The 13,309-nt window shown below is 56.0% G+C and overlaps 1 protein-coding gene across 2 annotated transcripts in view; it reads left to right on the forward strand.

Moving 5' to 3' along the window:
• The window catches only part of TOX2 (TOX high mobility group box family member 2), a 136,525-nt gene that overhangs the window by 14,416 nt on the left and 108,800 nt on the right, over nt 1-13,309 (forward strand). The window contains exon 1 of one of the 2 annotated variants that reach the window (XM_076011136.1): nt 10,969-12,289. The exons of the other annotated variant lie outside the window; for it this stretch is intronic. Within the exon in view, the coding sequence (XP_075867251.1) occupies nt 12,164-12,289 (126 nt within the window). The 5' untranslated portion in view covers nt 10,969-12,163. Of the gene's footprint in view, nt 1-10,968; nt 12,290-13,309 lie in introns of those variants that run through there. 2 annotated transcript variants of the gene reach the window in all.

The following is a 13,309-nucleotide window of genomic DNA, read 5'->3' on the forward strand; positions in this document are numbered from 1 at the left end:
TACAAACCTCTTGCCAAATTTGCCTTCATTTAGGATCTGACACGTGGACCGTGAGGTCTTTGTGATCAGGGAATTATATGTATATTAATGCAGATTTCAATAAAAAGAGTTATGTTTGCCATTGGGGTACGGCCTGATGCTGTTTAAATGCCTTTGGTAATATCTTCAATCAGACAGCAAATAGAAAACAGGAAAGTTAGTAATAAAAAATGAATTAGGACGATTAGCAAAAGGTGAGCCGCTTCCCTCCTCGGGCGACAGGCGGAGTTGACCGAGCTTTGCCGGGTGCCTCCTGTCCAAACACACGTCGGGATTACTGCAGCCTCCTGGGCTGGCCCAGGGGTCCGCTTGGTGCACAGGACTTGGTTATTGCATTTAGTTTTGCAAAGGTCACGGACATCCCCTCGGAGGGGCGTTGAGGGGCTCGCACCAGGATGGGGGCTCACACCCTGGAGTGGGCTGGGGGGTGCCTCTGTAGAGGGGTTGCTGCCCCCCAACCCCATTTCTGGCTCAGGGTGGGCCAGGGGCATCTTCCTCTGAAAAAGAGACATCAGAGGGCTGTGGTCCGCCTCTGCACACCCCCCGGGGCCCTGGAGAATCTCACCCACTCCTCTTTCTGGCACCTTCCCCAGGATGATGCTTTTGGGGAACCTTTCCTAGCTGTCTGGTGGTGGGAGTGAGCTCCCTTCAAGAAGGAAGTAGAGCCAGAGACTTTAATTGACTCATGCAAACACTGGGACTCGTTCCCCCACGGGGAACGGAGAGAAACAGAATTCTGGTGACAGAGTGAGGTGTGTGGGGTTAGAGCTCAAATCAGAAGAATGCAAAACTTCTACCTGGGTGATGGTGGATTCCCACTCACCTGGGGCAAAAGGGACCCTGTAGATCCCACAGCTGGTGGTCCATGTCCCTGTTTGCTGGCTCCCCTCCACAGCTGGTGGTCAGGCTTGGATAACGTCTTAGTTTATTCAGGCTGATATAACAAAACACCAAGGACTGGGTGGCATTTATTAATATTTATTTCTCATAGTCCTAGAGGTTGGGAAGTCCAAGATCAAGGTGCTGCCAGATTTGGTGTCTGGTGACTGCTTCCCAGATAGTCTTCTTACTGTAACCTCATATGGTGGAAGGGGCCAGCTAGCTCTCTGGGGTCTCTTTGATAAGGGCATTAATTCCAATCATGAGAGCTCTGCCTGATGACCCAAGCACCTCCCAAAGGCCCCACGTCCTAAAACCATCAGGATTTCAACATGTGACAACCTCCAGACCGTAGCAGATAATATCCGTGTTAGCGACGTGATTGCCGCGACTCAGGGGTGGGTGCCCGTGTTATCGGCTGAGCTCCGCAGTGGGCTGGTAACCGTCTGCACTGTGCCAGCGCATCTCAAACCCGAATGTGCCTGCCGGTCACACGGGGCCTTGTGAAAGTGCAGATTCTGGTTCAGCAGGGCTCGAGTGGGGCCAGAGATCTTGCATTTCTGACAAGGTCTAGGCGATGCTGGTTAGGAGCCCACACTTTGAGAATCAAGGCGTCTGGGTGAGGCTGAGGTCCCTAGGGGCCGAGCCTGAGATGGGGGCTCTTGCAGGAGCAGTGGGGAGCACTCTCAGAGAAGGGGAGTGGAGCCCTAGGGCACGGGTGCTGCCAGAGAGGGTGGGTGCTGCCAGAGAGGGCGTCCCACCTGGAGGCTGGAGCTGGGGTCTTTTGCACCCTGATGTTGGCCATGTCATTGGCCATGGGCTGCTGGGGAAGTGTGGGAGGTCGTACCTCCTGTGCTTTTCCTACCGGCCAAGGGCATTTCTCCAGAGGAGGGGCAGCTGTGGGCAGCAGCATGGAGCCACTGGGGAGCCGTGCAGAACCCAGAAAAGGGAGTCTGGCTGGGACCCCATTATCATCCACACACAGGAGCTTTGTCTGAGAATGGCCTTGAGGAAGGAATGTGGACAGGGAAGTGGGACTCTTGAGCTCTCACTGGGGCTCTGCCATCCCCTGGGGTGAGCCACTCCCCTCCCTGGGGGCTGCTTGTGCTGCAACATCAGGAGGTTTTGCTTGTGCTTGGTCCTTGGTCCTTGTCCCCAGGCGGGGATGGGTGGGGTCTGCACAGGATGAGGCAGCTCTTATGTCAGAGCCCAAGGGAGGGAGGGGAGAGAGAGAGAGAGAGAGAGAGAGAGAGAGAGAGAGAGAGAGTTTATCCCTGACACCTACAGTGTTCAGGGAGGGCGACCTGGCAGAGGGAGCCATTTGGGCAGGACCTCCAAGAAGGGTGGGATGGAGACATACAGAGGAGGGGGAAAGGGAACAGGCATTTAGTTAGTGTCCATCACAGGATGGGAATTTCATTTATGGCATTTATTTAATTTCACAACAGCCCTTGCCATAGCAGGCCATCCCACTGTGCAGACGAGGGGCGGGGCTGGAGAGGTGAGCGGACCAGGCCGTGGTCACAGTGGGATTGGCACCCAAGTCCGTTTGCCAGGAACGTGCTTTTTCTTCCTGTAGGACCACACTGTTTAGGGAGGGGTGTGGGGAGGGCACTGGCAGCTCGGGGGACCACTGCAGACCTGTGTGGGTGTTCACAGGTCTGGGAGGAAGATGGAGCGCTGGGCTCCGGAGTTTGGATCTGTACTGGGGAGCCACGGAGGGCTCTGGGGCAGGTGCGATGTCTGCAGTGTCATGCCCTGTGCTGTGGGGGCCTCTTGCCACCCCCGCTCTGAGCCATCTTCTCCACATTGTCTCAGCCTTCCCTGGACTCAGGCTTTTTCGTGTGCGTGTGTGTGCGTGTGCGCGCGTGTGTGCGTGTGCGTGTGTGTGTGTGTGTGTGTGTGTGTGTTGGGGGTGGGTGGACTCCATCCTGGACCCTTCCTGCAAACTGTTTTCTGGCCGTTGGGCTCTCCGGGGTGGAGGCCGTCTGTTTCTGCTCTAGGCGCTCTGTCGCTAAGCTGTCGACAGTGGCCCTGTGATCATACCGCTGTGACATACTGCTGGGGCTGGGTGACAGCAGGGTGCCCTGCCCCTGTGCAGAGCCCACCGTCCCGCCTCCCTCCTTCCCGGGTGGTCGCCCTCTGCCTTGCGCTGGTGCCTTGGAGGTGAATGGAGCAAGGACCACAGATGATTGTCCCAGGGGAAGACTCATGCGGGCTTGGGGTGCGTCAGGGCCTTGAGGGGAGGATTCAGCTCTTCTCCACTCTGTCCCCGGCTGTGTGGCCTGGGTCTTCTCCCGCAGGCAGAGCTGCCACCAGCCAGCTCTTCCCCTCCATCCCCCGCGCAGACCTCTCCCGCGCAGGACGTTGTGTAAGCTGCAGTCGCAGCTTGGCACCTGGCGCGAGACGCTGATACCAAACACGGAAACTCCCGGCGCCAAGTGGGCCGCGGGGCTGAGATGGTGGCGTGAAAGGTACCGGCGGAGCGGGGGTGTGCGGGAGGAGGAACTGCTATTTATTGGATACCTACTATGTGCCAGGCACTGTGCTCGGTGTCTTTTGTATACTATCCTATTGAACCCCCAGACAGCCCTGCAAGTTACATATTATTATTACCACATCGCCATTACTACCAGTTCAGACGGGATACCTGAACTCAGAGAGGCTGAGAAACTTGCTCAAGGTCACACAGCAGAGTAGATCATGAACCTGACTCTGTCTGATCTTTATTCCGCACCAGTGTCCTTGCGTGTGCTGGGGGCGTTAGCTTCCTTTGGGAGACTCTTTCCCGTGCGACCCCCACTTACACTCAGACCGTCCCCCCTGAGGCTTGGCGCGGGATGCAGTGTTCCCACCTCAGAGACAGGCAGACCTGGGCACAGAGGTGAGTGCCCACCTTGTCCGGGTTGAAGCCAGTGTCGTAGGCCAGCAGGGCTCAAAGCCAGGGGCACGACCATCCCTGCCCCCAGCTGCTTTCCAGCTCCCAAGAGGCTTTTGTTGTTTTCAACCTGATGTTGAATAGACCAGACACACGTTCTTTGGCTGTGAGCGTATCACGGCAAATGCTCTTCCATCAGCTCCTCTGCCAGGGGAACGAGCCACCAACATTGGTGGCTTAAACCAGCCACCATCTCATTTAGCTGGTGATTCCGTGGGGTGGCTGGGGGCTTCCGGCTGTGCCTGCTGGTCTCTGCAGGCTCTCTGCAGCGTCTGTGCTCAGCTGGCCGGTGGCCTGGGTGCTGGGCGGTCTGGGATGGCCTCCCGCACACATCTGGCAGTTGGCAGGCTGCGGGTCCAGCTCTCCCCCGGCCTCCCCTGCAGCAGGCTGGCTCGGGCTCGGGCTCGGCCGGCCACCGGGGCTGCCAGGCCTCCCAGCACAGCGAGGGGGTACAAGACTGACGCCCGGTGCCTTTCTAGCCTCTGCTTGTGTCACATCTGCTGCTGTGCCTTGGCCAACTAAAATCACATCTCTTGATGAGAGGGGCGGCAGCACCCAGTGCAGAGGGTGTGCCCACAGGGACGAGAAGATTCGTGTCTTTGTAACCTCCTGTAGCCGCTGTGGCAGTAGGTTGCTGCAAACAGTGACTGAGTCCCTGCGGCGTTCCAAGCACTGGCAGGGACACCAGGGTGAACAAGACAGGCCTAGTGCTGTACTTACGTGGCCTGAAGTCCGTCCAGAGAATAATCATGTGATGGAACGCAATGAAAGCATGACAAGTGTTGAAGGAGGCCACACGGGGCAGGGAGCCCAGGTCACAGGGACTGTCGGGGGTGCAGTAGGAAGACTATGAGTTGCTATGTGGTGGGGACAAGGGAAGCAGCCCAGATGGAGAGAACAGCATGTGCAAAGGCCCTGTGGAAGGAGGGACCCGGCACCCTTAAGCACCCAATGAAGAGCCGGTTCCGTTTAAGTGTTGGCAACTTAGGGCTGAGAAATGAACTTTTGGTTCACAGATGTCCCCTGCCCACCCCTGCATGGTGCAGCCTTGGGAGGGAAGGGGGGCAATCCTTTCCCATGGGCAGCTGTACCTGGGGTGGTGGGCTTTGTGCACAGTGGAGGGAGGGAAGGTTAGTACCCACGTGGGGACCCAGGAAATCCATGTGGAAGAAGAGAGACTTGAGTGCTGCAAACAGTGTCACAGGCACAGGGTCTGGCTCGAGGAACGGGGAGGGGGTGGCAAGGGCGGGGTGCGGTGCGGGGCTTCGTGAGCACTGGTGTGCTAGGTGAGGTGCTTGGATCTGGGAAAGGTGCACAAAGGATGCCTGGGGACCCACCCCAGCCACCTTCCGGGCCTAGAACCTTAAACCAGCCTCTGCAATTCATGTGCCAGGCCTGGGGGCTGGGGCTGTCCTGGGTGGAGACCTTTGTGTCCAGTTCCCCTGGGAGCTGCCTTGCTTGTCTCCAGAGCCTTCAACAGGTCTCCCAGGGCACATCGGGGGCTGTGGGCTTGGAAAAGGCCCGGCGGTGCTGGGAGCCAGAGAAACAACCATGAACGAGCCAGCAGCACAGATTGGAAAGCGGGACAAGTCAGACAGATCCGGGTGTGAATCGCTGCTCCTCGCTTACGCCGCCTCGAAACTCCGTGCAAGTTGCTGCCCAGCCCTGGGCCTCGGTTTTCTCATCCGAAAATGGAAAATGGGCCAGCTCCATCCTCCCTGGGTCAAGTAAAGGAGGGATGCGTGGGGCGCTGGCTCACGGCGGCGCCTTCGCTCGTGTGTGCCCAGGCGCTTGCCCGTGTGCGGCTGAGGACAGTGCAGGGACACTGGGGACCGCGCCACACGGGGAGTGAAGTGAGCGCTCCTCTGGCCAGGCTCCCACGTCAATGCAGCCGTCTTCCCCGGAATAAACAGAAACCATGGCAACCAGGAAGCGTCACGTGGGCCGCAGCCCAGCCCAGTGATGGCCTGGAGCAGGGCCTGTCACAGACGCAGGCCCCACTCGTGACTCCACCTGCTGTGGGGCGACCCACAGGGCCCCCGTAGCCCTCCCTTCCTGCCTGAGATGGGACTGAGAAGTTCTAGAAAAGCCATTCCCGACTTTGGGTTTCTGTGCAGCCTCACGTTTTATTATTACTCGATTCCAAGTCTTGTCCTGGAAGTTGAAGCAAACCCTCCTGCCGTCTCCCGGTGGGCGCGGTAGAAGGAGTTGGCAGGGCGCTGCCGGAGGTGGCGCTGAGACAGTGGCGATCTGCTCTGGGAGGGGGCACCGGGCCCTCGGGCTCTTTCGGTCTTCAGACATCCGGCGAGGCGCTGGCGATAACACCCTACTTTGCAGAGAGCCTCAGCCCCTTACCCAGGGTTCACCTAGTAACTGGCAGAGCTGGGATTCGAACCCGTGACTCCACGCTCCAGAGCTTATTTCCACACCGTCTTTAGCTGACCTGGGGGCTCAGCCGCCAGCATGGCAGGGAAAAGAGCGTTTGTCAGCTCCCTGCGTGGGGGCGGCTGGCCTGTGAGGCCTGCCCCCAGCATGGCGGGGCCGGGTGGGGTGCAGGGGCAGGTGAGGTGGCTCCGAAGACCAGGGAGGCTTTGCAGCCCTCGTGTTTCTGCCTCACGGCCTCCTCGTGCACCTCTGGCGGGAATGGACTCGTGCTCTTGCTTCTGGAAGTGTGGTCTTGCCTGAGCTGGAGGGTGAAGGCGGGGCTTCCTGTAGCCCCTGGCTTCTCCTGCTGCGCCTGCAGCCCTCCAGACTGGACGCCGAAGCCCCGGCTCGGGCGGACCCCTTGTCTCTAGGAACCTCGGTGTCCTTATCTGTAAAATGAGGGACTCAGTGGCCTGGTGGATGGTGCGGCGTCGTGGTAGTGGGTGTCCGTGGAAGGGCCCAGCACCTTGACTCCAATCCTGTCTCTGGCGGTCATCAGCTGTGCACGTCTAGTAAGTTGCTTAACCTCCCTGGGCCTCAGTTTCCTCCTCTGTAAAATGGGGCTAATAATCACGCCTACTTAATTTGCGGTAAGGTTCGCACAGGGGTTTCATCGCTGTAGGACTGGAGGAGCTGGGTGAGAAGAAAGGTCGAGACCCAGTTCTAGCTTCCGTCAATTTCTGGGCAAAAGCTGAAGTCAGCACAGAGTCAGCCCAAACTTACTCAGCCGTGCCCAGAGTACAACTCTGCTGTCGGATCCCAGCCAGGGGGAGGGTGTGTGTGTGGAGGGTGGGGCTGATTAGTAATAGGACCAAGCCAAGGGCAAGGGGGCATTTTAACAAAACGAGGCTGGAACGTGGCCTTGTGCATAAGCCCCACAAATGAGTCCACGCAGTGGGGCTGGAGGACAGGTGCAGGCTGATTTGGTGAGGCCACCTGTACCATCAGATGTGAGCTGGAGTTCTGCCCCTGCAGCTTGGAAGCTGTGTGGCCTCAGGAGCTTACTTCACCTCTCTGAGCCTGTGGGCACACCCGAAAGGTGAAGCACCTAATTCATTTTGCTAGGTTGTTTGAGGATTGAAGGGGAATCAGAGAGAGGGCCAGTGCCCGGGACACAGCAGGTGCTTACTAAGTGCCGACAAAGAGTGGCTTAAGGGGCATTTATGTGGTTCAAAGATTCAGCCAGGGCTGCCACTGAGAGACTGCAGGGGTGATGCCCACACGTTCTGCCTCCGCGGAGGTTTCCTTCTGCATTTAAGGGGCAGGGCGTCAAGCCTGAACATTTTTCTTTAGGGAAGATGAAGTTGGAGAGGCTTGTTGACCAGGGCAACCCAGGCCAAGAGGGGTGAGGGCCAAGGTCGCAGGGATGGAGGGGGAACGAGAGGTGACCGCAGAGAGGAGGGAAGCGGGGTTCAGGGCACCCTCAGGTGTGCGGCGAGGCACCCTCAGGTGACCGTGCTTTGCGTGGAGGAGGCGCGTGGGACCAGCACCCCCCGCAGCCCGTGGGTGGGCGTGAGCATCTGGACAGGGCAGCTCAGAAGCGCAAGGCGGCTTTGGTCGCCTGCCTTGGGTGGGGCTTGTGTAACAGGAGCTGGAAGCTTCTCCGCGCTTCCAGGTGCTGACGGGGCATCACAATATTGTGAAAGGAAGCCGTGAAGCCGCCTTCATCACCAGCTTACCTGGCGAGGAGGCAGCCGCCTTAGCTGAGGCTGACGGTTGGGCATGACAGAGCTAAAATTGAACTTGGCAATTACCGCTCGTGAGAGGTTCTCGGTGCTGTGAAAGGAAGGTTCCATGGAAATCAACCCTGGTAATCACAGGGTTTAAAATTAGGCAGTTACTATTAAGGTTGCTCTGTCAGCGAGCGCTGCAGGGAGAAGGGAGGGGGGTGGGGACTTGGGTCTTGGCTGTCTTGGGTCACCTCGTGTCCACCTGCACCGTGTTTTTTTTTTTTTTTTTTTAAATGAGTTCTAGGATAGAGGTTTGAGAGCCCCAGTGTTGATGTCATGGTGCAGGGGCCATTGGGATGATGGGTCATCGTTATGGGCTCAGCCCTTTGTTGGTTCCTCAGTGACCGAAGGCTCCTGAGCCCTCCGTGGAATTGTTTTTATTAGGCCTGGGCTGCAATATCTTGACAATCGCAGAATATTTTGCGCCCATTTTGCAGACAGACAGTGAGGGCCCGGCGTGCACTTGCAGCTAGTGCAGACGGCGCAAGGCAAAAGCCTGTGCAGATTCGGTTGCGGGTTGCCCTGGGCCGTGTGCACCGACCCTCGTGAGTGGGAAGGTGGAAACGCAAGTCAACTCATTGCTTTGAGCCTCAGCTTCCTCATCTGTAAAATGGGGACGCGTGCTGTGCAGGACCAAATAAGATCATCTCGGCACCACAGAAGCTCAGCGTGGCGGTGGCTGTTAATATTAACAATGATATTTACGGGAAGGCCAGACTCTTTCCATAGGTGACAGCTGTTTTGTCAAATATGCACTCCAGGAAGGAACTATTATTCCCATCTTAAGATTGGTACGCAGAGGCTCATAGAGGATGCATAGCTTTGTGCAGGTTCTCTGGACAAGTAAGGGGTGGGGCCGGGATTCAAACCCAGGCAGCCTGGCCCCAGAGCCAGGCCCTCGTCCCCGCCTCCCACCCTGGGAACAGTTGAACAACAGGACAACAAGCACCCTGGACGAGCTGCCTCTGGGGCTGAGAAGAGAGGAACATGAAAACAGAAATATCTTTTCCAAAAAGGCTGCAGCTCCTCCACAGGAAGCTGAGTCATCTCTCTTTGTTTTGAACCATAACCATCGAGTTAGTTGCCTCAGAATCTGAAAAATAAAAATAAAACTAAAAAAGTGCTGAGTTCCTTTGGGGTGCAGGGGCCCCTCCCTGGCTCCCCCCCAGCAGGAGCTGAGCAGAGGGTCCACACAGGTGGGACCCCCTCCCGCCACTCTGGCCACCTTGGCCTGAGTATTTGCTGCAGAGCCAGGAGCCCCGCGTCACCTCGCTGAGCCTCAGTCATCCGACCTGCCGGACGGCTGCACCTGCCCCAGCCCTGCCCGCCCCGTGGGGCTGGCGCTCCCAGGGTGTGTGGCGTCAGGGTCTCGGGGCTGCTTGCTCGCCTGCACCCCTGTGGACAGCATGGTCCCGACCCCAGAATGCGCCCTCCCAGCACGTGTGGCAGGATCGAGTCCAGAATCTTCTGCCCCAGGCTTAGCTCCTGCGGACTCCCTTTCCTGCAGACACAGGGTGGAGTTCAGCGCGTGGGGAAGAATGCAGAGGCTTTTTGTCCTTGTCCCGTAGTGTCATACCTCTTCCTCTTGAAATGCCTCCTTCCCTCTCTTATATCCCAGTTCTTCCCCTCCTTCAAATCCCAGCTTAAATGGCAGCTTTTTCATGAAGTTCTTACTTAGCCGACCACCTGAGGCCCTTAGCTGTGAGCGCTGTCTCCCATGGGTCGTAATTGCTCACCTACAGGCGTAAGCCAGGACGCCTCTGAGGGCGGGGACAGTGTCCTATTCACATGTTGCCACAGCATCTGGAACTGTGACCTGCGTGAGGCAGGGAGTAGGCACAGGGAACAGAAAATACTTGCTGAGTGAATGAATGAATGAATGAATGAGTAAATGATAACTGAAAGATTTTTACCTTCTGTGACAATCAGTTATCCTTTTAACTTATTAGAATCTCTGGTTCCTGGTGAGCAAGTTTACCATTCAACAAGCCATATGGGCTTCTTTCCACATCAACAAATGCCCATCGTTTTTCATGGCTGCATAGTATTCCTTTGTACAGAGAGCATGATTCATTTCACCAATCCCCTGTCGAAGGACTTAATTGTCATTTCCATTTTCTTATAAATAATGATGCAGTAAACATCCTTGTCCGCACATATTTGGGCCTAGAGAGTTGTTTTCCATCCTAAGTGTATATAAATATTCATATGTAGTTTCTTCTAGCACCTTTACAGCTCTGTGTGTGTGTGTCTCTAAATCTTCAGTATGTCTGAAGATCCATCTTTGTATCATGGTGCAAAATCTGCATCTCTTTTTCCTTCAGATGAGCTCTGTGAGCCTGGATCTTGGCCCTAGATCTGCAGGGTTTGTGTACCTCCTGTTCATTGAGCGCTGACTGTGCATCAGGCTCTGTGCTAGGAGTGGGGGACCCGGAGATGAGCAAGGCCAATGGTCCCAGCCATCAGGGAGCTCAGAGCCTGGTGGAGAAGGTGAGCAATAAACGCAGGAACAGAAACCATCAAAACAAGCAAGCAGAAGCCACCGGCTGGATGAGTGTGCTATGGAGGAAATAGTAATACTTTGGGTGCAGGTGAGATCAGGGGAGCCCTCTCTGGGGAGGAAGGAGATCTCTAAGCAGAGCTGGGAGGATGAGAAATCAGTTGTGAGAAGGTCTGGGGAAGAGCGTTGCAGACAGAGGGAACAGCATGAGCTAGGTGCAGAGGCCAGGAAGCAAGGCTTCCTGCTCCTGCATCCTTTTCCAATCCTTCACCCCTTCCACCGGGCTCCCTCCTCCTCTGGACACGCTGGGCATCAGCCCCCTTTATCACGTGGACTTTGCTATTTCCTAGGCCCTTTCTCTGTCTCTTAGTTTATTGTTCCAGTGTTCAGTAATGAGACAATTCCCCAGAACTCTTCTCACTCAGCCCTGGAATACTTACTCTCTTAGCTTTGTGACGCTAGGAGACATTTGTTGCTTTTGTTGCTTCTTTTGTTCAGAAGCCTTTGTTGCTTCTGAAATGTCCAAAAAATTAAAATTGGCTTAATATAGCACCCAACGCAGTACATGACGGTTAATAGGTACTAGTATCCCCATTTTACAGGTGGAGAAACTGAGGCTCGGGGAAGTTCAGCAGGCAGAGCTAAGATCTGAACACAGCTCTGTCTTATTCCAGAGTCCGTGTTCTTCGCAGAGATTTAGCTGCCTGGGTGAGAGCTGATAAGACAGCTGGGGACAGGCCAGCACTGTCCCAAGCCCAATCAAGGCTTGTAGCGGGTGACCTTGGCCCTCGGCCTGCTGGCTTCAGAGCAGTGGGAAGGAACCAGGGGAGGCACCTGTGTTTTTGTTTTAAATTACAAATGTAATACATGCTTGTGGTAAAGAAAAAAAAAAAATAAGAACGAAAAAAAGCAACTGAAAATGCCTCATTTTCCCTGGTGTAACCACTGTTACCAGCTTGGCATCTTTTATAGTGCATATCCACACACACACAGAGTTGTTGTTTTTATAAAAATGGGACCATGTCCTTGACTTTTTCTCCCAATCAGCTCCAAGTTGGCACCTACAGGCCTTGCTCATTCCATCACATTCCAGAATGGATGGATGTATGTCGGTTTACGCAGGCAGGCCCCGGCTTCAGACATTTATCTATCTGTCTCCAGTTCTCTCTGGAACAAGCAACATCCTTGGGCATGCATCCTTGCATCGCGGGCAGTATTTCTTCGGGATGGATGCGCAGAAGTCTGATTGCCGAGTGAGAGGCGTGCGGGTGTCACAGGGTGACAGGTGCGGCCAGATTGCCTTCCGAAGGCCCTTCCAGCGAGAGGCGGCTCCCAAGGCAGCGAGCGTGAGCGGGGAAGGCTCTTAAGCCTCAAATGACGTGGAGCTGGGCCGAGACGGGGGCTGCCTCCCCTTCCACTCCCTGAGACCTGGCGTGGAGACCGCCACCAGGAGCTCAGAGCAGGCGGGCCCAAATTGGGATGGAAGACGGATTTTGATAAAAAGAGGTTAAATAACAGGTTTTTCCATTTCACCTTATAGGAACGGGATGGGGGGTGGGGGCGCCGGGCCTCCAGCCAATAGAGGACCAAGAGTTGTCAGGAGGGCTTATAAAGCTTGCTATTTCTGGCATTTTCTCTCTTTCTCTGCTGATTATGCAGCAGAATCGTACAGAGGCTGTCGCGGGCGCGTTCTCTCGCTGCCTGGGCTTCTGTGGAATGAGACTCGGGCTCCTTCTACTTGCGAGACGCTGGTGCATTGCAGGCGTGTCTCCGCAGAAGGTAAGCAGTGGGTGCCCGCCGCCCCCCGGGTGGAGGGGGTCAGGCCGTCGCCGTGGGCTGAGGACAGGCGATGCCTGGGTGGGGGCAGGCAGGGGCGTGGGCTGCTGCCTGTCGTGCTCTGGAGCGAAGATGCTTTGGAAGGTCCAAGGAGCTTGCACTTGGCAGCTCCTTCTTGGAAAGGCATTCTGGAGGTGGCTGGGACCGGCCTCTGGAGAACAGGGTTGTGGTCTCGGTGCCCAGAGCATTGTAGCTGCCCAGGGTGCTCAGGAAGTGGCCATTCATTCATTCACTCATTCGTTCATTCAGCGCACCCTGCAGTGGGCCTGGCCAGGTCATTCATTCATTCATTCATTCAGCACACTCTGCAGTGGGCCTGGCCAGGTCATTCATTCATTCATTCATTCAGCACACCCTACAGTGGGCCTGGCCAGGTCATTCATTCATTCATTCATTCAGCACACTCTGCAGTGGGCCTGGCCAGGTCATTCATTCATTCATTCATTCAGCACACCCTGCAGTGGGCCTGGCCAGGTCATTCATTCATTCATTCAGCACACCCTGTAGTGGGCCTGGCCAGGTCATTCATTCATTCATTCATTCAGCACACCTTGCAGTGGGTGTGGCCAGGTCATTCATTCATTCATTCAGCACACCCTACAGTGGGCCTGGCCAGGTCATTCATTCATTCATTCAGCACACCCTGCAGTGGGCCTGGCCAGGTCATTCATTTATTCATTCATTCAGCACACTCTGCAGTGGGCCTGGCCAGGTGAGGCGGGGTGGCTGACTCAGACTAGAAACAATGACAGCAGTGATGGAGACAGCCTGTGGCCTGGGATCCCAGAAGATACCCAGGCTGAGGAGTGGGAGTGGCCTTCCTCGAAGGCAGGAGGGTGAGGAGAAGCCAGGGGCGTCAGCAGGGACACAGTCTGAGCTGCCCCTTCCATTGCATTTGAAGGTTGGGGAGTCAATACAGATTTCTCCCCAGATTTAGTGAATGGCACCTTTCCCTTTTGTCGA

The sequence above is a fragment of the Microcebus murinus genome, chromosome 16, assembly GCF_040939455.1.
Source record: "Microcebus murinus isolate Inina chromosome 16, M.murinus_Inina_mat1.0, whole genome shotgun sequence".
In the NCBI taxonomy this organism is placed as follows: domain Eukaryota; kingdom Metazoa; phylum Chordata; class Mammalia; order Primates; family Cheirogaleidae; genus Microcebus; species Microcebus murinus.